The sequence below is a fragment of the Haliaeetus albicilla genome, chromosome 21 (assembly GCF_947461875.1).
Source record: "Haliaeetus albicilla chromosome 21, bHalAlb1.1, whole genome shotgun sequence".
Taxonomy (NCBI): Eukaryota; Metazoa; Chordata; class Aves; order Accipitriformes; family Accipitridae; genus Haliaeetus; species Haliaeetus albicilla.
Window position 1 is genome coordinate 15,759,330 of NC_091503.1, and position 24,106 is coordinate 15,783,435.

General features: G+C 43.2%; 1 protein-coding gene across 2 annotated transcripts in view; it reads right to left on the bottom strand.

The window, feature by feature from the left end:
* The window catches only part of F13A1 (coagulation factor XIII A chain), a 151,091-nt gene that overhangs the window by 23,188 nt on the left and 103,797 nt on the right, over positions 1–24,106 (bottom strand). For both annotated transcript variants that reach the window (XM_069809037.1, XM_069809038.1), the window contains 5 exons: positions 19,538–19,789; positions 12,745–12,863; positions 7,080–7,187; positions 4,383–4,557; positions 556–694 (listed from right to left, as the gene is read on the bottom strand). In XM_069809037.1, coding sequence (XP_069665138.1) covers positions 556–694; positions 4,383–4,557; positions 7,080–7,187; positions 12,745–12,863; positions 19,538–19,789 — 793 coding nt within the window. The remainder of the gene's footprint in view (positions 1–555; positions 695–4,382; positions 4,558–7,079; positions 7,188–12,744; positions 12,864–19,537; positions 19,790–24,106) is intronic.

Here is a 24,106-nt window from a genome sequence, read left to right on the forward strand (position 1 = left end):
CCTAGGGAGTTTTCTTTTTACAAATCTGGCAATATCATTTCAGTAAGTTTCTTGATACCTTGGCTCGTTTCTTTTTCAGCTGAACTGGATTTATTTCAGAAAGTACCTACTTGCGACAGTGACTGCATGATCACAATGAAAAACCAGCCTACAAGTTTGGGAACTGGGCAGAAGCAGAACAAGAAAGATGTTTTTCCATAGATATTGAGGTATCCCTTTGAGCCTGGCTCCAGACTGATGGAAGTGCCCATCCTACCCCTTTCTATTTTTAGAAACAGCATGGCCCTAAGGAGCAGAAACCCATTCCAGCTTTTCTCCAGTGTGCTTAAATGTGCACTGTATGGTAACATTAGTAGTGGGATCCCCTAGGGTTTGTCTCTTTACATGACAAGCGCTTCATATAAGTCCGTCTACTAACAAACCATTCATTCCATTTTACATAAGCTAGCAGTGTTCTTTAATGCACAGAGAAATAAATAAACCACAGACATTGCTGTCATGTTTTTTACTACCTATACAGTTGCCACATTAAAGGCATTTGCCAGGAGAACTCACCAGACAGAGTCTTTTGTAATTTTGGTGTCCACTTGCCCTTCGTCATCCAGAAAGAAGTCCAACTGTAAGTTGGCATTGTTATCATGAGCAGAAGAATAGTTGGTAATGAGTCTTGCAGGTATCCCCAAGCACCTCAGAACTGTGGCAAACAGAGAAGTGTGATGAGAAGGACAAATATGAAGACTGTGCTCATGGATGACAGGATGAGAGAAGAGAAACTATTAATAACTAGAATAAAATGGGAAAACTCAGTCAAAACAACCCAAATCATTTCTCCTATCTGCCTTTATATATAGAATATGTTAAATATTTTATTTGGTCTCAAAATGATGAGCATTCAAGATATGTAGTGGTACAATGGTTATAACCTAAGCAGCTGATTACCAATAGTTTTAGAACTGTCTTGCATAGTGACCACACCATAGCTTTTCAGGGCAAATCTGGGTGCAGTGGGTCAACTGCATGACCAAATGTGGTACAAAGAAAAGTAAGTTTAAGCTTGTAAGAAATAGAAAATATATTAGGTCTCCTAGTATCAGGAACCCCAGAGAATCATGAGTCTGTGCTAAAAAGAAAATGAATAGAAAGTATCTCCTTTTGGTTGATTTGGAGTTTTCCTGTTTGATATCTGCTGTCAGAAGAGATCTGGAGAACACAAAGAATAAAGCAGAAAATTATTGCTAACAAGGGAGAAAAGCTACATTATTTGCAAGTGAAATGTCAGAGTTAGAGAGTCTGAACAAAATGCATTACATAATTTGTATTGATTGCTAAGTAATAGTATTTTGGAGTCAATAGTTCTTTCCCATAAAGGATCTTAAAAGGAGGATCAAAAAAAAAAAGCCCCTACCCCTAAATCTCAGACCATCACAATGTAGCACTGATGGCTCTTCTCCCCATTTGACAAGTGGTAAATTTGGGAAACGTGAAAATGCTATGGCTACGTCTGCAGTGCATTAGTGCATCATTAGGCTTCTGTGTTTGTGGTGCACCCTGGCTGATAAATAGGCATGGAGCATGGCCCCGAGGGAGGTGTGGGGCTGCAGGGTGACACATCATCTCTGCTTCTCCAGATGAAATATTTTGTCTCTCAGCCAAAAAAAGTTCCCGTTCTCCAATTTAGGAGCCAACATGGTTCTGCAGAAAACAGGGGGTTTTTTTTGGAAAGGGAAAACATTTTTATTGAAAATTCTATTTAAAAATAGTTCCAATGCTGCAATGTTGAACAGCCCTTGCTGCTACTGCTGGGTTTTGTATATTCATTAGTGTCACTACTGTGACTCCCAATAAAGTGTAACACCGCACATTCATTTCAAGTTCCTGGATGACAAATTACCTGGATGCATCCAATACCATATGTACCTATTGATTAAACTTAATTCAAGTGCCCTCCCAGGCTTCCAGCACATGAGCCATCAGGGCTCATTGAAAATAATTTGTCTGACAATTTCAAGATTAATGACCATTTTTCAGAACGTTTTAGCATTTTTAACAGATGACTATCCAGAGTGTACAATATAGTAACCTTGGAAAGCTGGGCTGGTCACAATGATAAAACATTGGCACCTCCGAGAAAGACTCAAACTCAGCTCAAAACAACCCTTTTAGTTGCACGCGGCTGTCTGGACCTTTGCTGTCCTCTCTGTGCAGTGGTCAGCAGCTGGGCATGTCAGTGGCTATGTATCAGATCAGCCACTGGACAACATTTTCATTTCATAATGCTCAACAAACTTTATACTTCAGCAATCCTTGCAGCAGTACAAAGCGCCAGGTCTCTGACTTGACTAACTTAGTCAGCAAACCAAGTCTAGTTTTGCCCCAGATAAATACGCCTCTCCATTTAACACAGCAGGCTCTGGGCCTCTGCTGCGTCGCCCCAGTTTCACAGTGGCCTGCAGGCAAAATACTGCATAGTGGTGATTTGGGGCCAGTGCGGGAGGAAGGTGGGAGAACTGGTGTGTGCGTCTGCCTGTGATCTAGAGAAATCCAGATGAGGCAATGGGCAGAGAAGACAAAGCAGCCCGTGGAAGTTGCTGCGAGGAATTGTATCCATAGAAAACATTTGCAAGAGCCTTTTTGAACCCGTTGTGTTGTGCAGAGGCTGAGGAGCATCAAGTACAGACCATACAACCTCAGGCAGTGGAGGAAGTAGACATCTCTCAGATTTTTTGGATGTGAGTGATTGCTCATTATCCCACTGCACCAGGAATAAAATGAACTATTTCATGTGTCGAAGGACAGAGCACCTGCCAGCACCTCCCCAAATCAAAACAAGTACCTCTCCAGATATATGAAAGAGAAGCAGAGAAACCTGAAACTGCATCCCCCGTTGCAATGTGACAAGTGTGTGCCAGAAGAAAGCTAGGTGGTCAGAAGACAGCTTTATTTCCAAGGTCCTTACTGTTTTGAATAGCTTTTGAACTACCTCAAGTAACCAAAATGAGTTATGAAATTCAATTATCCAGATTGGAGGAAAATTATGTACAAAATGAAACATACATGTACAGAACAGGCAAAAGTAAAGTGAAAACGTAGAGATGTCCAGGGCTGCCTGAGGGTGAAGAACCATTAATTATTCAATTTCCATGTTTGTTGCAGAAAATGTGTGATTAATATCCTTCATATTTGATAGAAGTATAACATAAAGAGAAGTATAATGCTATTCCTTGAGACAGCAACATGGGATGGTATTGAGACAGATAAAAAAGAGAGAAGTTTCACAAAGAGTTTTTCTGTAATTTCCTTTTCACATCTTAAATACAAGCACCAAAGCTTAGACCTTCAACTGTGGCTGAAAAGTACTTGATGCAAAGTAGGCTCCAAGCCTGCAGAAATACGTATTTTGTCCCCCTGGTCCTAAGCTGATCTGGTCCTCCCAGGTTTGATACTTAAATGCATATGTTGTAAATGCTTCTAACAAAGATCATCTGGGCTTAAGACACTTTTATTTTCTGTTCAGCCTCTTCTATTGGCCAGTGCCATAAGTATAGAAACTGCTTGACTGGCTCTAGATTGGCGCTTGACATAAGCACGGCTTCCAATGTCTGGTCCCCATTATCTGTATAATGCACATTTTTTACACTCCCAGAGTCTTTCTTGACTGCAGTGTGTTCCAGTGTATTAGCAGATGATGTTGTTAGAAAGTGCTAGACAGTAAAAAATGGGACCAATCCAACATTGCTTTTCCTACTGGGTTTTACAACATGCAACATCCTGTTTGCTGCAACATTGGAACTCTAGTTTGAGCAAGTGTGTTCAGACTTAGCCTTGTAGTGCTAGACAATTCATAAATCAGGCCAGCATTTTCCTCATTGTTCTGGCTCACAAACTCCACAGGAAGTGTTAACAGTGCTCAGTAGACAGGTGCTGGGACAGCACACGTCAATTTTGCTAGGAACAATCCTCAGTAGATGTGATTTGGCCTTTCTGGAGCAGAAACACCACCACATATCCCATATTGGGTAACAGTTTCATGTTGCAGGTCTAGATGACAAACCCCCTGTTCATCTCCGATTTCCTAACAGAAATGTGGACTGTGCCAGAAGACTAACTTTCTCTCTCCCAAACTTAACCTCGTGAGTCACTGAATATGTTTTACTGAACCAATAAATAGTTAACAGATTTGTGTGAAAGAGCAGTCGAACTGAAGGAGATGCCAAAGGTTTATTTAAAGACCATCTATTTTAGCCATGTATTTTTAAATATCTTTACTATTTACTCCTGAACACTACAGAGCCAGGAAGTATTTTAGTAAGTTTAACCTAAAAGCTCTCCCTTGTTAAGCAAGAATTGCATAGCAGCATGGAGCTTTTCTCACTGATACCTACATGTGTTGAAGACACCAGCAAAGACCCAGCACTGGCCGTATCGCACGGGTTGCTTAGAACTGTAATATTCCAAGAGAATGTCCACGCTTCCCGTCCAGGCTGAAGGTGTGACACCGTAAGAGTAGGTATTGTCCCAGGATCCAGCAATCACACCATTATCGTCCCTGGAGTTGATCTAAAGACAAAGGAAATGAGCATTAGGGATGTCAGAGACTGAATAATAAAGAGCTCTTTAACCCAGCAGACAAAGATAGGATGGGAGAGACTGAATATAGCCAAGTTTAGGCTAGAAGACAGACAGAAATGTTTAATTAAGAAGGTAGATGAATAGAACAATCTTGCTAAGGGCCACGGATTCTCCATCACTGAACAACTTTGAATGAAGGTCAGACACTTAAAAATAATGGAGAGATAAAATCACCACAATGAGTATCCATGTTGCCAGTTTAGTAAGTTTTATTAACATTAAACATGCTTACTGCTATGTATTTTTAATAAACATGATCAGTTACACACTGATAAGCAAGCCTCAGAAATATTAAGCTAGATTCTTTCCTAACATCGTCTGTTTTTCTGTCTGTATCAGCCCAGAGATTTTAATAAAATCACTCTTGATTTACAGCGGATTGAGAGCAGAACCAGTCCACTGTTATTTTTAGAGTAGAAACTAATTTCTACAGTCCAGCACACACGAAAACAAGAAGGAATTTGCTGTGTAAGTTTTCTCCTGGTAAGATTATACAAAGCAAGGAGTTTTGCTGACTAATGGCTATACTGATAGGCATTAACGAGCAATACATCTCCTAGCAGCAATTTGAACCAAACCAGTCGAGGCTGTGCAAAAAGCTCATTCGCCCTGTATCTTTTAATTATGCTAATGTGGAACAGCTACACACCAGCCAAATAAATCACAATTCTCATTTAAAAGCTTTTGGCTAGATTAACTACTGTTTTATAATTAGAAAATCGACTTCCTGTGAACCCTAGGACTGAATAAAGATATGTATTCAGAGTCATAACCAAAGGGTTAAGGGGTTGTGCCCATCTCACTGTTGTAGGAGACATGCCAAGAAAAGAGGCACTTCAAGGACAAGGCAGTGTGTTGACCTTCAGGCTCTCCTCTGGCTGTAAAGAGAGGAAGAAGGGGGCAACTCTACCTGTTCTGCAATATCAGGAAACCTTAGAATGATCCCAGAATGGGGGCACCTCCTCAGACAAACTCAGCTCTATCACATTTCAACTTGAGAAAGAATGAGGGTAAAGAACACAGATGGGACTTAAACACCTCTTGGCCACTTCTTACTGAGGTCCAGATTTCAGACGGCCAAAACTCCCACCCTATGGCCTAGTCCTGCAGATTAGACCTAAAGTCCATTGACTCCTGGACTTCCAATGGTGAATTTCTCCACCTCCCTAGAACGATTGAGTGGCTCAAAACCTAAGTAATATCCAAGCCCAATTTGAGTTCATAAACTTTGTGCTATTCTGCCCTTAAGGCATCCATGGTCCCTGCATGAGGGACCTTTTACACCTACTAGCCCAGCAATGAGGAACCACATTCAATTCTTACTTCTGTCTGAAGGTCTGAAGTCACATTTCTAATGTCTTGGGTGAAAGAACTAACCAAAAGGTTAAAAGAGAAAGAGAAGTGGGGGTGTTCTCAATACTTCTTGCGGAAGCTATTCTATTTAACATGATGGTATGCAATGTTCAGCATGTGGCACTGAGAGGCTGGAGATCCCATTTCAATGTCATCTAAGACAAAGAGCTCATTCTTATAAAGCCTGGGAAAATGCTGTAACAAGTGGGTTAAAGGATCATCTGTCTCCAGCAGCCATTTTTTGTGGACAGTCTATTTTAGTAGCTGACTTGGAAGAACATCTAATGACACTAGCTCGATGACTGGAGTATTATTCTGGGAAGTGGAAGGCATCAATTCAGACGTCTATAAGGCAGAGGAGTGGACTCAGCCTCTGCCTTCCTCATCCTGGATGAGACATCCATCTTGAATATTAGGGATGGGGCTGCTCTTGTACCCACGGCATGACTCCTGGTGCCTAGCAGCTAGAAAGAATGGAGACATGGAAAGTCTTCTCCTTACTCTTTGCTTCTGGTTATTTTAGGTACTTCCATTCTGAATGGGGTAAGTTTTGTGGACTCCATGTTTAGGAGGACAGCTCTCACAGTGTTTTCTTCTGGGGCCAAGGTAACTCACATAAATATTCTCAGCCTGACTAGGCCATTCAGGGCTTAAAAATCAGACACAGTAACACCCACCATTGCATTGTCTTAAGACCCATTGAGGTTAGTGCTGGAGTCCACATGAAGTCTCTCAGTTCCCCATCCAAAATTCCACTCCTTATGCTGCCTTACTGTCCATGGCAGAAATAGCTTTCTTAGCTATCTCAGCTACTAGAAAGTGAGCACAGTGTCACAAGAAATGCTATCATGCCTGGATTGCAATGTCTAAAAGCAGTTTTGCTACCAGTGAGGTACCATTCTCAGGAAAAGGCGATGAGCAGACATAAGTATTTCACCTTTAGCTGAGTGAAATAAAATACCAGACCCCAGAGGTCAGAATGGACAATTGATCTGGCACCTGTTGGAGTGAGCACATCGGGGCAAGAGGGCCAGTTAAATAAGCCTGGCTTTGATTTATGAGTTGCTTCTGACACATATTAGGCATCCATTACATACCACTGCAGAGGCAACACGGCAGATTTTGATTGGGTTTCCACGCCCAGAGAGCTCCAGTTCTGCCTTGTCCATCAGGAACAGGCAAGCATCCAGAATGTTTTCTTCAAACTAGATAAAAGAAAATAAAAAGGGAAACAGAGGGAAAATTGAGTCACTTTTTATTCTGGAAAGCAAAGGCAATGTTATCTTTCGTTACTGTTATAATAGCTGATCAGCTTCAAAATTAGCTGGTCAAGTCAAAGTTCCACATTTAAAAATACAAGTTTTGTTCTAGAATAATTGCTCATGTATGGTAAAAAAAAGTGAGTGGTTGTGAGGGAAAAGAGAGTGTAATTTTCAGTTCAATCTCAGTCCAGTTTCCAGAAGGTTGAAATGACAACACAGCCTTTCTGACAGGACATAAAATTTTAAGTGCTAACAAGTATATAATAGGAAGATAGTATAATAATAACTACAAGAAGCTAGTCTGCTCGTGAAGGACTTCATGTCCTTCACAGATTCCAGACCTGTTAATTTCAGGACTTCTCTGACCCAGCCAATGCAATGCTGGGAAGTTGAACAATAAGTGGTTTGCCAATGTTAATTTGAAGATACTTACATTTTAAAATTAATTTTTAAATTTGTTTAAAATTGACAAGCCAAAAGCTGACTATACTGATTAATCCTGGTCTACAAAACTTAGACATCAAAAATACCAAGTGACCTAAAGTAGTCTTCTTCAAAAATAGTGAAAAGGTACAATTTCTTCGATCCAGCATGAACAAGCACAAGAATGAATTGAGGGCAGAGGTGCCTAAATAGACCAGAAATTATTTGTCACAGAAGTTGCCCTGCAATGTATTTCATTTTCCTTAGGAGAAACTGCATAGCAAAGGAAAATACCTCTGTCCCCTGGAAAACAGTAGGAGACAGGGAAACGCACATTAATAAAACTAAAAAAGAAAATAAAATTAGTATCTTCTAGATACACAATCGCATATTAACATTCAAGGCTGTGACAGAAACTCCACGGAGCTTGTCCCCTTGCCGTGTTAGGTGTTATGTTCTACACTTGCATCTGTAAAGATACGATTCACACCAACAGGATTTTTGCTCTCATGCTGCTACTAGAGTTGGATTGATTTTGCAACTGTCTCCAGCCTGGCTTAGGCCTCCTTGGCAGATAAGGGCAATCTGAGTTTTGCCTCCTGAAGAAAGTGAGCAAGAGCCCAGCCCAAGCTGCTGCTTTGGCAGCCCGGCAAGAGGCAGAGGAGAAGGAAGAGTGAGGCCAGAGAGCTGAAAAGGAAGCCCCAAAGAGTCAAGACTGCTGCTGATGCTGCAAGGAAGATGGGAAGGATGGGGGTGACATCCCAGGCAGCAGCCGAGCTTTGGCAGAAGCCAAGAAAGCAGAGGCACCACTGTGTTTCACCACTCTCAGCCATGTCCTGGCCAGGGAAAGTCCTTTTCTTTGCCTCTGCCTCAAGCCTGCCTGTCTCTCATTGCTCAGGGTACCACAGCTGTATGAATCCTTTTCAGCAAACATCCGCCAAGGCAGCACACCTCTCTTCTCATCACCCACACTTGCATTGGATTACTTTCTCTGGAGCAGACATTCACTAGTGAGTAACACCTTATAGTCTGAGCAAAACTGAATTCATGGTGTTTGGGCAAATAGGGAAAGAGGCATCAGTGTTTCCCAGAGACCTACTCCTAATATTGTATCATCCCTGGGAAGCTGAATAATTGCATGGTAGACTCTCCAGTCCACTCCACTGGTATGTGATGTAAATAATCTTGGGTGAATAACCATGCTGTGGAGACCCTCCTTCTCAAGGAAAATGCTCACAACAGATAATGTAAACTCTGGGCCCTCATAGCCGTCCTTTCTGGTTCAAGTTCACTTTTCTTCTGATCTGGCCCAATGATTTATCACTTTCACCAGGATCAAAATCTGCTTTCTGCACTTTAAGTCATCAGCAGTGCCCAAGACCTGAGTTAAATCAATAAGAAGTTTACCCTGCAAATTAAATCTTTCTCATCTACAGTTTATGAGACACTGTCGATCTTGCCAGCATATACAGAAAGAATAAAGAGGAAAGAAATTGCTGTCAGGGTTGTTGCCTTCCACCTCAGCATTTACAAAATGACATGAATGCTTGTGAAATAACTGGATTAACAGAAGAAGAGATAGGACAAACTGTAAAGTCTAGCTGCCTTACGCTGCTGCAGTAGTGTACGATGCAGAGTAGCCTTAACTCTAAAGCCAGTTTTGCTCTTCTTCACTATCCAGGGATTTAAAACCATTAAATCAAACTAAATCAGTGTCCTGCTCTCGTATTGGCATGAAAATGCTATCTAGAGGGAAGCAGAATAGAAGCATAGCACTTGTAAGGCTGGACACCCTTGAAATGTCAGGGGAACCAGAGCAGCAGCAGGCAGCCAGGACAGGTGAGTGAACTTGGGCCAGGCTCAGGCACTGCCTGCCCATCACAAGCTGAAATGGAAATAAACCAAATTCAGGACGAAGAAACTTTGGCAGAGCGACCTGGGAAAGACTGCAGGTGGAAAACAAGGCATGAGAAAACACAGAGGCAAAGAGATTCTGTCTGCCCACAGATGTGCGTTGTGTTACAGAGCAATACATTCAGATGGGCTGGCCTTCAGTGGGCATCCTCTTTCATGCTAACCTGTTTCTAATAGATGACCTTCCATTTAAATCAAAGTAAGAGGGGCTGTATCACCTTTTGCACCAGTTGAATTAGGGCTGTATTTCTCACAGTCAGTTGCAGTCAGATGTGATCTCACGTTGCCTACAGTCTGATCTGACCAAATGCACGTGCTAAAATTACATTTGCACAGCAGGCTGCAAAGCTAATGCAGCTCAACATGTGGACATGAGACAACTCAGGACAGCAACAAGAACTCTATGCCCACCTGTTTTATTTTATTTTTCTCATAAAAACCCAATGTTAAGCGATCAATATAGCATTCAACTTCTGATCTTTCTCAGCTAGAGAATTCCTATGTGCCTAGATTTCTTCCAAAGTCAGACTTCCCCTGAATCCCCTGTGGGCTTTTGTGAGTGACTGGCTATTTACACTTTCTTAGAAGAAAGGAATCACAGTCATGTTACAAGGAACACCTCCATCCTCATTCATTACAGCTATGTTTCAACTGGTCTGTTGTTTTTTCTTCCTTGGTCCATTTTTCTTGCCTTTCCTCCTCTCATGTTGATGCTGCTCATTAAAGACAGCAGCTGTGAGAATCATCTCCCACTAGTAACCCAGTTTTGAACTGTATGTTCCTTTTTAATTTAGAACCTGAGTTAAAGCTTCCAGCTGTCATTGTTCAAGGCAATTTTTTAGCCTAAGATTATTACCGTGCACAAGTCTATCTGTATTTTTTTATATGACCATATACCTTTCACCTCTATGACTGTATCTGGCCTTATACTTTTTACTTACACTGTTGTACAGGGCTATATATCATAAAAACAAAATACATACTTGTATGCTATATCCATAATATAGGCCTTGCTGCTAGTATTTTTACTCATTCACAGCAATGCTCTTATTCTTAACATCTGGAATTGCTGAAAATGAGGGAGGTGCATGTTTTTAATGGTTGGAAATTGTCAGGGTAAGATCAGGAACATCACGTCTTCCATCTCACTGGAAGTGAGGGAACCAGAAGAATATTTCTCCATTGCTTTGCAGTTTGAGATGTCTGTTACACCCATACAAAATGATTGATTCCATTAAAACTCTTAGCTTGGGCCCCCTTAGATACATCTGCCACACTCAGTTTTCACACAGGCAAGTGATAGCAAAAGGTGCACCACAGTACAGTGTGGAAATCAGGTCCTCCAATTTCAGACAACACAGGAATAAAGTACTCGACAAAGGGCTATGGAACAGCCCTAACCTCCCAGACAGAACTACCTCCTAGCAAAACCAAATAAATAATGCAGTTTCTCAAGGGAGGCTGGTGTTTGTGTCAGGAAGGTGCCAGATTTGCAGAATATAAGCACCTCAGGCCAAGCCACCATAGGCCATTAATTTAGCATCTTAGGACATAAATCCAGCAGCTGGTTTAAGCAGCACCTTCTACCTCCAGCACTCATTCCCCTCTCTCCCTCCCCCTTACATCTGTCACAGAATGAATCCCAAATCTAGGAACAGAGCAAGCCCAAAAAATAACCCAGGAGGGGAAAAAAGAAAAACAACCAAGGAGATGCTTATTCAGCTAGATCAGCTCTCCAGTCTGATTCACTGCATGGCTGCACAAGCACTTGCAGGGGGAAGGAAGGACCAGGAGGGGGCATTTTTGGTCAACTTAAATGCACACCCAGCTTTGGCCTCCGGATCTGGTTCCACATCTCTTATATCAGAGGCACCATCAGCTTGTGGCATTGCTCCCCCCCTCCCCCCTCCCCCCACCCCTTATTTAAGGGTTATTTTTGTCTCAGTCAGGATGACAGTCAGACCCCTCAAACAACGGCACTGACACAACCAAAGGAATGGTGCAGAGGCAGGAACTCCCTAAGGCAGTGCTGCCGCAGGAAAAAAAGATGAAATTGTACCCTTAAATAAGGAAACAAGAGAGATGTGAGTTCAAAGAGCTCTCCAGGGCAAGCACACTGGCAATCCATCCAGCTCAACCTCTGAGACTGTCTTTAGCTGAGGGAAAGAAAGCAACGCAAGAAGGCCCCTTCTGCAAGGCTGCGCTGGGGAGGTGCCAGGAAAACTGAATGGATCCGTCACCATAGCATTAAGGAAATACTTCAATACGTTCTTAATTGTGCTGCTGTGAAAATCCAAGAGGTGAGCTGAGCAGAGTTCACCGTGTCCAATAACTGTCCGTTGGAGCACCTCTGAGTGACAGCCAGGGTTAGCTTTGCTCATTTTGATTCTGCTTGTTAATGCCTTTTTCCTGTTCTCACACAACAACTTAACTCTTTCATCCCGTAGGGATTTGCAGGCTGCTTAGTGCTTACAAACAGAATGAGGTAAAATAAGCAAGCAGTAAGTCTGATGTTATCGAAGGCACACCAGCACCGCACACCAACCTGGCGTGGGGTGTTTCCCACTGCCTGCAAGAGGCCACTGGAGACTGATGTTGTCAAGTCCAGGCAGCAAAGGGAGGGCTTTCCCCCCTTTGTCACTGTGGTGAGGAAATTTAAAACTCTGGTATTAAATCCCAGTTTGTCATAGGAACCCTGTGACAAGCTGACCCCCAGAAAGATCAGCATTATTTCCACCAAGCTGCTAAAACTAAAAGGAAGCATCAAAAAGCAATACAACCTATTGCTGAAAAATGGAAAGGAAAAAAAAAAATCTTCACTCTTTCACCAGATTGGTTTGGTCCTGAAGTACCAACAACATAGCATCAGAAATACTGCTGCACTGTGGAAACCTCAGCTAATGATTAGAACTTTCAACAGGCAGCCTCTTAGTATCTGAAATATGCTCCTAAAACAAAATCTTTAAATACTAGCTATTATAACATTGCTTTTCTGGATTAGGCATATACCCACTTCATACAATTTTAAAATTATGCCCCTCATCTTTCTGAAGGAGACACCAATAATGCACTTCAGAGCCCACAGTCTCAACCACAGTCTGGTGTCAATTAAACTCACTTGCTGTCCTACTGGGAGCAGCCAGAGAAGGTCTAAATAGCTCACCTGACCGTAACTCCAGCTTCTCAATTTTATCTCGTTGATGTTTCCATGGAAAACAATACCAACATCATTCAGGACATATTCTTCTCTTTCCTTCTCATCATCCAGGTACACGGCATCCTCTGCATCAGTTTACCAAAAATAAATGTTAACACAGTTGCTTAGTTTTCATATCGGACAGATAAAAAAATCTTAGCATATAATACAGTCATCTTTGATGAAAATTACCCCTCTTCCATCAAACAAAGCATTACTTGCTTCAACAGAGTACAAGAATAAGGAGGTAGTGACCCCAGTTAGGAATATGATACACAACTTAAAAGCATACAAGATACAAAAATGCTGACAACTCCTGCCTGTTTTCTCAGGATCTGTAAAGTATGATTAAAATGTCACGTCTTATCAAGAATTTTATGATTACCATGTACCACTAATTTAAAAGTTGGAGCACCATGACGCAATTCTGCATCCATACAAACAGATCAAAGAACAATTTCAAACCTATTAATGTTAACGGAAAACAGCTCAAGTCAAAGAAAAATCTGTAGTGCACTAAAAAAAAGGAATACAGTTTTTATAGTGTATTAACAGAAGGGTTTGATTGCTTTTTCTGTACATAAGTTATTGACTGGAGTATGCCTCCTCCATATATCTTGACTGGCCAGCTAATATGAGGAGACATTCAAGTGTCCAAGTGAAAACTGTAAGTAATTGGAAGACATCTTTATCAAAACATATACAAAGGGTATATCCTAGATTAGTCTAATATCAAGAGTCAAGAGTGTATGCGTGGACCCTTACCCTGCAAACATGATTCACATACATAAATAACCCATTATTAGTATTTATAAATAACCCTGAATGACATGAAACTATTCAGATGTTCATAGGTAAGTATGAAGTAAGTCATGATTCTGTGACACTAGAATAGTTGAGGATTTCTTTCCTGTGTCAATACTTGTATTTTGAGACTAAGAGATACTGCTTAACCATTAATAGTCTGGGAACTGATTAATTTGAGGAAATCAGTAATGTGGTACCAGATAGCAAATTAAAGGGAAGCAATAACCTCTGATAGTTTGATATGAGCAAGTACAAAACTACCACTCACTACTGCCATAGTGGATTTTTTCAGCATCCCACTACAAATTACTAGAGGATCATTTCACTTTTAAAAGCCTATTGATTTGTTGTATTTTGTTGAAATGCAAATTGGATTTGTACTTCCTTGTAAACATCATCCTCAAAAGCTTCTTCATTTGCCCATAAAATTGCAATTTGGCTGAAAATAAGCTCAAATCGGAGCCCTCTGAAAAAAAAAAATGGCAAAACTCACACTGGCTTCAGCTAGGTGGAAGGTTCTGCCAGTCTACACACCTGACCCTGCTGGAAGTTTTGTTTTCTATGAAGATATATTTATATCTCTATGTCTATACATACAGAAGGGATTATGCATAGGTATGTGACATAATGACCTCCACATTGGTGTGCAAGGAATGGTAGGGAAGCAGGTGTTAGATGCAAGAAAGTTTTATTGCATTTGAGGACATCAGCGCTTGCTATTATGCTTTTGACAGGGTTGCTGTACAGGCACCGCAGACTACCTCCGAATCCAAGCAAATAAAGAAGCGGCAGGTTTTATTGGGTTTTCCCTAAGGCAGGCAGGTCTGAGACCCACTCTTGCATTTGGTGGGGTGCTGGTATTCACCCAGTTTCTGAGGGCTGGGCCATCCAGAAGTTTCTTCATAGGCTTGTCACTACCCATGACCTAGTCAACCTGTACCCAGGCACAAAGCAGAAGATCACGAGTTTATTATATTCAGAGGCTACCAGGTGCAAGAGAGCGTTAAAACTTGACAGTGAATCAAAAAGCTGCAGTTATTTATGCCAGCAGGGACTCTCATACTTACGAAACTGTATATTACATATATACAGTTTTTTGAGATCCAACTCCCAGCTCAAAAGAAGTTCTGTGTAACATCCCACTAAAAATGTTGCAGATGTTACAGATCATCTAGGCTCTGTTTCATTAGGCTGGATCTGCCTGATTTACTGATTGAACAATTATATGCATTTTCTCACTGAGCTTTGGATTTTATTAAAGCATGTCCATACAAATGGTACAGAGAACTCATTTAAAGAAGAATTCACACCTTCTTCTGTACAGTTACGCATTCAGTGGAGTGTGTACATATGCCTTCTTGACAGCTGTTGTTTTCTTTCAGGGATTAAAAATACCAATATTGATCTGGTTGGTATCAATTGAGATGCTTATGTTATTTCAAGACTGCGTGATCTTTGCTAAATCAGATGAAAATTGATTAACTTCTCTGTCAATTATTTTAAAATATTTGTGGTTTTTGAGAAAGTAAAAAGGGCTTCTGTGTTTCACAGAGAAGCCAGCTGCTTTGATTTTTGACAGCTTTCACTACCCTTGAGACTGTTTAGAAGAAAATACGAGGCATTTGTGACTACTTTGATGCTAAGCATGCTCTACATAGTACAACTCCTAATTATTTTGTGCAAGTGGAGGCTCACATCTGACAAACGGAAGAATTCCACAGAAATGTGCTGGGTTTGTTCGTTCTTTTTCTCTAGCAGTTTAGGGGTTTTTTTTGCTCACTTCTTTTATCCTGGGAAATTACTAAGACACTAGCAATGCTACAAAGAAGCAAATTAGCCTCTCTGCTTCTCTGTTTGAAGATGGATAAGGTGAAAATACATTCCGCGTGAAGACAGTACTCCAGGTGAGGAATCCCACTGAACACAGGCTCCTTGTAACAGTGTTGAGGAGTACAGAGCAGCCCTTTCAATTTGGGAAGGTGAATGAGCATGAGAGGACCCTACCCAGTATGGGGGGACCCCATCGCCAGCACAGCAACTGCCTGGAGTTGGAAATGCTATTTCTTCACGAAGACGGTGACTGCTGAGCACAGCAGCACCAGCAGATGGGTGGAGGTGGAAGCAGCAGGCTTGCCCTGAGCACCCAGCCTCCCTTCAGTGCGCTCCTGTGGGAATCCAGGAAAGCTGGAACCACAAAATTCCCAGGGCTCTAGCTGGGTAGAGGACAGCATTGTGGCAAACCCAGAGCTGCAAGAGCTAAATACAGTTATCTACAAAACCCACTCCATCTAGGACCAAGATCACCATGCTGCCTTGCAACTACTAGTGCTTGCCTACATTAATGTAGCAAAAGGATGAAGCTCTGTGTGAATTTTACACACGTGGAATCTGCGATACAATAGATCAAATTTATGATTTAGCTATAAACGCAAGAAAATATTACTGGGCCAAATTTGGATGACTAGGAACATGTGAGAGGAGTCCAAAGTCAACTACATGTTACTAATCCTCAAACCATATTAGGACATTTAAGCAGGAGAAATGTGCAACTGACTCAGTAAAGTTGCAATATATTCAATTGCTTAAATACAATGCGTTTTGCAGGAGGCTTGGATGAATGAAACACACACCTCAGCCCACAGAGTCTGCAGCTCACTCAGATACACTGTGCATCTCCACCTGTGACAGGGCCACACAAGCCAATGCAAGGTCTTTCCCTGCTAAGCACTGAATGTTCCCCAGCAGAATGTTGCTGGGACTCAGCACCTCCTCAGAAAGAGCTCACAATATCCAGATCAAAGGAGCCCTTCTCTGCTTTCATGTAGTCTGATACTGCTAAGAGTTAAGTTAAATTCCAAGAAGTTATGCCTAACTACTTGCCATTTGTATCTTCTGTTTCAGAACTGAAGAGGGCTCTGCATGCCCAGAAGCACATCTGTTTTTCCCAACTATGTCAGCTGGCGGAAGAAAGGATGTTGCCTCTCCTCACAGGCTTTACCTTGCTTATTAAGTAATGCAAATTTCACCTGAGTATCTGAAACCTCAATCCACTAGCTTGCTGGATTCCCAGATGTTTGGGACTGGTGCATGTCATTTTGCAGGACCAGGCCCTGCATCTAAAGTTTTCTTGGTGATCAGCCTTAAAGGTAGCTAAGGGGACTAAAACACGTAAAAGCATCTGATGATTTTGGAAGCAAAGTACTCTGTAGCTTGACTGGTAAAGTATTCAAACTTGTTCTGAAACGGCAGAAAAAACCCCGCATACCTGGCTGGGAAGATATGTCAAAACAGAACTACAGTGAAAAAAGGAGTATAAGAAAGGGCATAAATGCCTCTGTCTTAAAGAAAAGCTGATACTGACACATTGATGTTTCTCCAAAATGATGAGTCGGAAATCTGCGCTAGACACTGACAGAATCCATACTCTGCTCCCTGCTATAACAATCCCCATTCATTCCCAGCATCAGCCTTCTCTCTTTTTAATGAGGCTTTTCACTCAGACTTTTCTGCTTAGCTATTAACCCAGCAAACAAGCCTAGGAGATTTTCAAACTATTGTTTTCTCTGCACTTTAACTGCCTCAGTTTTTATACCCTTTTGTCATTCCACTGAACAATCTTTTCCAGCCAGGGGATAAAGCGTGCAGAAACAGTCCCTGGTTTTCTAACACAAGGAAAGGGCGAAAAGGCAGATACAGGAGCCAATTAGCCCAAACTACCTAGGAGTAAAAGTAGGGGCAAGAAATGAGAATAAATCCAAATCCAAATGAAACATGCAGAAAACGAAAACTACAATAGTCAGCAAGGGACAGGACCTGAAGTCATTGAGACACACCTGAACATGTAAGCTGGAGACAGAAATGTGTTTCTCCAGGGGCGACCCCGAGTTGCCTCCCCTGGGACTGGGGGCACATAGCACATCCCTGCTGCCCTGGGACTCTCTTTCGCTTTCCTGAAGCAGAGCTTTTCCATCAGCCTTGCCGATGGCTGCTGTTGGAGGCAACTGCTGCATGTCTTGCTCCCTGCGGGTTTGCTCCCATGCTGTGGTTTTAATCTTGCTGGCTTTTGGCCCCATTCAGCTCAGGTGTGAGGGAGGGAGGGCACAGGAGAGCACAGCACCCGTGTGCCATGAACGGAGATGGGTCAGTCAGCACACTGGGCTGGTGCAGAAGGAGGTGTGAAGAAGGGATTGATTTTCCCCTTCCCACTCCCTGACCAGCACCTTGAATCAGCCTGTGTGCTCCCAGTCACACCACAGTGGGATAGTCAAGCCCCCACATTGCATTTTTTCTCCACATTTGGGCTGCATGCAGCCCTAGCTAGTTGTGTGCTAGTCATGAGGCAACCTGAAGCAATTTAAGAAGCTTTTTCTTTGGGGTTTATCTCTTTCCAAGGAGGTGCTGAGCCACTACAGTTACCATGCTGGCTAACAAACTGGCTGTTACGATACTCAGGACTAAAGCCAAGGGATGCTCTACCTTGGGGCGGAGAATCACACCTCCCTAGCTGGTGCTGTGACAGACCGATGATGCCTTCTCAAACCTTGAGCAGTTCTGTCTGCTCACCAGTGGGTCATATCTTTGGCAATGATTCTCGTCTTTCTGTTACACACTCTCCCTCCTCTCCCAGACTAAATTCTTAGCGTGCTGCTCTGATGTACCTACCTCTATACTGCTTTCAGAAGTATCTCATTGTGTTGTGGGGCCTTGGGCCCTGCCCTTCCCTCCTGTTCCCGCTTAACTAACTCTGCTTTACTCAGCATTAACATATATCTTCCTAAATAATGCATAAGCTAATCATTGCTTATATTCCCTTGGACCAGGGGCAAGTAATGAATTCAGCACAAATCATTCGATGTACTGACAGTAGTGTAGCTGAATAATGGACTTTATTAATAACACTAAACTTACTTGTCACTCGATAGGATGGTCCTTCTTTCATATGGGATTATTTGATGCAAATACTCTGGTAAAAAAATTGAAAGATGAAGGAGGGTAGTGGGAGAATGTTAAAGTTAACTGGTGACCTAAATATATAGCAATATGTATGACTTGGAGCCTTACAAGTGTCAGAAGCTCAGACACAGTGCTATAGCCTGTCAATAGGCTGAGCCAAACATCTCTGGTTCTCCTTGCGCTCTCCTTAAAGCCACACATGGAGTTCATTAGGTAAAATACAATTCTGCCAGCATAAGCGCTGATTTTACCCAGGATCCAGGGAGATTTAAAAAAAATAAATTGTTCTTCAACCCACTGGATTATAAAAAAAGGCTTATTTGCAAAATATTCTGTTCCTCACAGAGGACAGGGTTGCTGGTGATTAGTCACCACTAAAGGGGTAGTTATAAGGGCAAATATCGTGTAGCAGCGGGAAGGCACCACCAGCGATGCCACAGCAGCTGATGCCACCCAACCTGTGCAGGAGCAGCAGCTCCCATTGAATTCCTGGAGGCTTTCGGCTGCAGATGTTCAATCCTAAATGTGGCAATCAGCAATGTAACTCAACAGAGTATGGGATGCTGCCACATCCTGCCGCATACCAAATCCTGGAAAAAAACATGCCTGTATTGACTTGTCAGTTTAAGGCACGCACACGCAGGCAGGAGGCTCACACTGATGCCCACTGAAGTCGAAGCAAAGCCTCGGAGTATATTTACTACTAGAAACAGAGCATTATCATGCTGCCTGAGCTGGTAAACAGGCTTGGTCTCATAAAACTGCAGACTGCAGCTACAGCACAGGCACAGGTCTGCAGCATGGAGTCCCACTCACGCAGGGCTATTCCCCAGCCTGAAAGACTTGCCTCTTGGCAGAGTTACTATGCAATTTCCAGATCCAAACTGGCCTGCCTCCAACCTCCTCGCTACCAAGCTCCGCTTCCTGGCCCACCCCCTCCCAAAACCCGACGAGCCCACCAGCAGAAAATGTGAACCTTTGACTCTGAGAAGGTACTTACGCTGGCACCAGGGATTGAACAGGATATAAGTGTCAGTCGCAGAGTTTCTGTGTGTCCGGAGGATGCCAAAGGGAGTCCAGACAGCAACGTACAGGCGAAACTTCCCAACGATGCAGGTGGCAGAGGACATGATGGACAAGCGAATGGAGTTGTTCTCCTTGTGGGTAATCTTGGCTCCCCACTCGCCAGGTTTCAGCGCATCACCTACTAGGATCGGGATGTAGGTGCCTTTGTTTTGCTGTGGGTAGCGACCTGGAGAGAGAGGTGAAGAGGTTCACCTTGTTTTGACTGTTTCTTCATTTCCTGACAGTCCTCTATTCCTTTGTCTTATTTTCAACAGAGGTAGCAAGTTTTTAGTGGGGGGAAACCACCTCCGGCCCTCATTGCTTCACACGGTGCCTGGTCGCTTGACAGTACAGCCACACGAATACATGCAACACCTCCCAGCAAGCAGCCTGTGCAGACACCCCAACCTGTCTCACTCCGGAAAGCTTAGTCCCGCTGGCTTGGGCACTGCCAGGAGTGTAGCCCGGGCAGCATGAGCAGGGGCTGTCCCAGGCTTTCCTTACTCACCACTGGTTATCCTAGTGCAGCAAGCTGTACTCCAGTTTGCTCCTTGCTTTGGTGACAGCTACATTGTTGTTAAGTTTAGGTAAGAGCCCCCTCCACAGTTCAGATGCACCCACCACCCTCATCACTAGCATGCAAGTGCCCACTGGGGCACAGACATGGGTTTTGGGGCTCTTTAGCAGAGCAGAACCTTGTTCTTCTCACTGCACTACTGTGCTGACAAGCAGAGACCAAGCACTCTTTCATGCAAGCTCACACAGATGGAGGAAATACAAGTCAGTCCACCCGCAGATACCTACGCTCAGTTCTTCCCACGCGTCCACTCCTCATGGACAGAGTGGGAACCAGCTCTGGATATCCAAAGTATAGATGAGCATATCTGGGCTGGATAACCAAACCTCCTCTGCAAGCAATGGGTCCCAAAGTATGACACACCTCCAAAGTATCACACGTAATAGTCTACCTCATAGTAAGACAAATCATAGCCCAGAGAAGCCTGTTTTACTCTGCCAACTGTAAAAAGCATCTAGACAGATAGGCTACATGTAAACATGTACACTGCCAGGATTCAAAGTTATATGTGAGGATCCACCCTTTGAGCCTGATGTAGAGCCAAACTGTATCTGGAAGCCAACCAGCAGTATAGACAGAAAAGACACTTGTGAGAAGGCTGAGTTCCTTATCTCATTCTCAAATCTATTCTTTGTTTTATATTTTAGGCTGAAAGTCAGACTCTCTCTTTCAAAAATAGGGTAATGAAAAGCAACGATGGCAGACAGAGAGACAGACTTCTATATTTTTCATTCCTACTGTTTAAGAACAAAATTAAACTCACAAGGGCGTTGATTTTCCTGCTTGCTTATTTTTATACAGCTGATGTAGAGATAATCCCAGATCTGAACACTGCTACATTTTGGGAAAGGACAACTCCAGCTTTGAATCTGAAGCTTGTGAGCTGCCACAACATCCGTGTTTCTAAGAAATCTGGAGCTATTGTGCTTTATCCAAGAGATTATTTGGTGCACATGAATTTCCGTTTTGCAGATGTTCAGCGCACATAAATGGCCCACTTTGTCGGCCAGGGTTGCTGTAACCCATGAAAACCATTCAGATCAGTGAGGGCTGCAACAGAAGGGAAAGACCTACAGAAGAAAATAGGACTAGAATAAGAGAGCAAAATCAATAGAAAACACTAGAAGATAAAGCACTGGACACTTCAAATATAAGCCATCAAAGGAAAGCCAGTCTAGAGAGAAAAGCCTATAGAGGTAACAGAGATGAGAGTCTTGCGCCTGCTAACAATTGCGATCTGAGAGCTGAACATATTCTTGTTCTTTGTTGTGCAACTGGGTATGACCCAGCTTGCCTCTACTGTTGATATTTTACCTCTAGTTTTGACATAATTGTTTTTTTAAAAAAGCAGTCCATGCAAACAAAGCAGCAGAGCAAACCAAGTAATTGAACTGACATCCCTGAAAACCATTAACAAGTGCTACTTTTAAAAATACCTCCCTTGCCTCCTTCAGAAAAGTGGGAAGAGGGAGAAATTACTATTTTAATGTGGTTAGGAACTGACATTATCTTCACTGGAAGGTGCACATCAGTGTAAGAGCCTGTCGGGGACAGAAGGAGCTGTGCTCTGGCAGGAACTTGGCACCACCATGTCCCTGCACACCATGTGCACGTGGGGAGGCTGCAGAACCACTCCCCAGTAAACCTGCCTGTAGGAACCAGACAGGATCTCAAAGAGGCTATGAGGCCTTTGGAAGACATCCTTATGGAAACCCCATCACTGCTACCTCATAGCAGGTTCAGCAAAGTACCAACCCTCTGGTATTCTCACTTTTCTGAAGCCCTAACACGCAAAATTCCATTTACCCTTCCAAACAGGGGTCCCTTTTGCATGCAAAGCCACAAGACACCCTAATGTGCCTGTCGCTTGTCAAGGGAGAACCTGTAGCTGCTGCTGAGGAGTATACAAGGTCCTTTCAGCCCAGAGCCCTTGCATGCCCCACACAGCTGCTCCCACGCTGTAAGAGAGAGAGGTCACTGCATTATCTTGCTCACCCATGAGGAGAAGGTGCTCTGGGGTATTGCCTGCATCCCTGCAGGCAGAGCAGAGATGCCAGGGAAGGAATATCCTAGAAGTCAGGATAATTTGCAGATGTTATAAACAATAAACACAAGAGAACATTGTTTGCCTCTGACAGCGAGTAGGGTTCAGTGCTCACTAATGGTTGCACAAAGCCTGAACCCACGAGGAAGCCTGGGAAGATGGGCAGAGCCCTCAAGAGCATAGTGAGCAATTTCCAGTGTTTTATTTGAAGAGAGGACAGGTTCCCTAATCTTCTGAAACAAAAACCGAAATGCAAATGGAAGAGCAAGGGAATTGTTACTTCTGACAGGAGCTTGCGGAGCTGAATTGTAATCGCACGTCTAGACACCTGACAGCACCAGCCACACTAGTCTCATATATGCACATCTGCTGTCTTGATACTAGAGCGCTATAAAGCTGAGTAACTTTGGCATTACATGTTAAAGTTGCTGGCAAAATAATCCTTACGTAGGTTCAGTGCAATGTTTATCAACATTGTAGGGAAGTCCTCTCAGGATGGCTTGGCCATTTGACTTTTATCTACATCTTGAGCACGTATTTCTAGCTGCAGTGGAAAAGTAGGGCCCATTTGGGCTCATAGCTGGGATATCTGTAATGTCAGCCCTTTCTCAGAAGGGATAACTTGCAGTGGTGATTTCATTCTCTGGGTTAGAGTCTCTAAGGAAGAAGATTCAATGTTACCCAAAGACTCACTACCAAAAGCCTGTTAACGCCTGGCAGAGCACTCTCTGCAGGGTCTCTGGTGCTAACCTAACCCACAGAGAGGCAGGAGGGTGTTTGGGTGCACGTCAGGACCAGGAGCCATGTAGAGAAGACAAGATAAACTCTTTTTATGCTGACAGGAGGGTGCTTCTGCCAGCAGCAGCTGGCTCAGGATCTCTCCTGCTCTGATTTGCTCCAGGAGTTGGCAGCCTGAACCACGCTCCACAGCCAGTTCTTTGTGGCCTCACTCCCCGATGCTCACGTCTGCTTTGGGTGTAAGAGGCCCTGGCCCTCACACGAGGACATTTCACAGCCAATTGCTCCGTGAAAGACAAAGTCGTTGCATGACATCATGCTGTTGGGATGTCCCTGTCTGCTCTAACAGCACACGGAAATGGGAAAATCCAGCCTGAGAACTCAGAAATCCTGGAGGTCGCTGCACTGTTACCACCAGGCTCAGGGTGAACTTTTTATGGGCTCCTTTTGCAGCTTAGAAGATATCAGGCACTGAACGAGGGCTGCTGACTATCCTGCCTTCAAGGTAGGAGAGGATGGGAGAGAATTCACAGTGACCCTCTTTCATGGGCCTCTAATTCTCTGCATTTCAATACTAGGTACTGAGCTATGAAACTGCCAGAAGACATTATTTTTACAGAAACCTCCCTTGTACAGAAGGTTTAATGGCACAAACATACCTATTTCCCCTTCTGCACACCGCACTGGCCTGCAACCCTTTGATACTTCTTTTTTATCTTTTCTTATCCCACCTTGGTTTCTGTAGCTATCCAAGCTCGGCTCCTAAAGCTCCTGCTCACTTCAGTTACAGTTCAGCTGAGCTCTACATCTCCTGGGGTTTCCAGGCACGCAGGAAAAGAGGAGCAAAATAGCTGTTGTCCCTATAAAAGGAGCTCAGGTCTCCCTCAGTGCTGTATCACAAGGCTTTGAAAGCAAATAAACATGCGTGAAGGTCTACATAGCAATATGCACCCTGACTGTAGCGTGTGTGGATGTGGGTATGTATGGGATGCCCCCTGCCACACACACACACTTTACAGGGGCAAAAAGCAGAGTGCAGTGTTTGTTAAAGCTTGCCAAAGTCTATTTACGCAGCAGCAAAAGAATGGGCCGTCTAAACCACAGAACTGTGGCCACACACACATGCATTCAAAGTGAGTTATTTT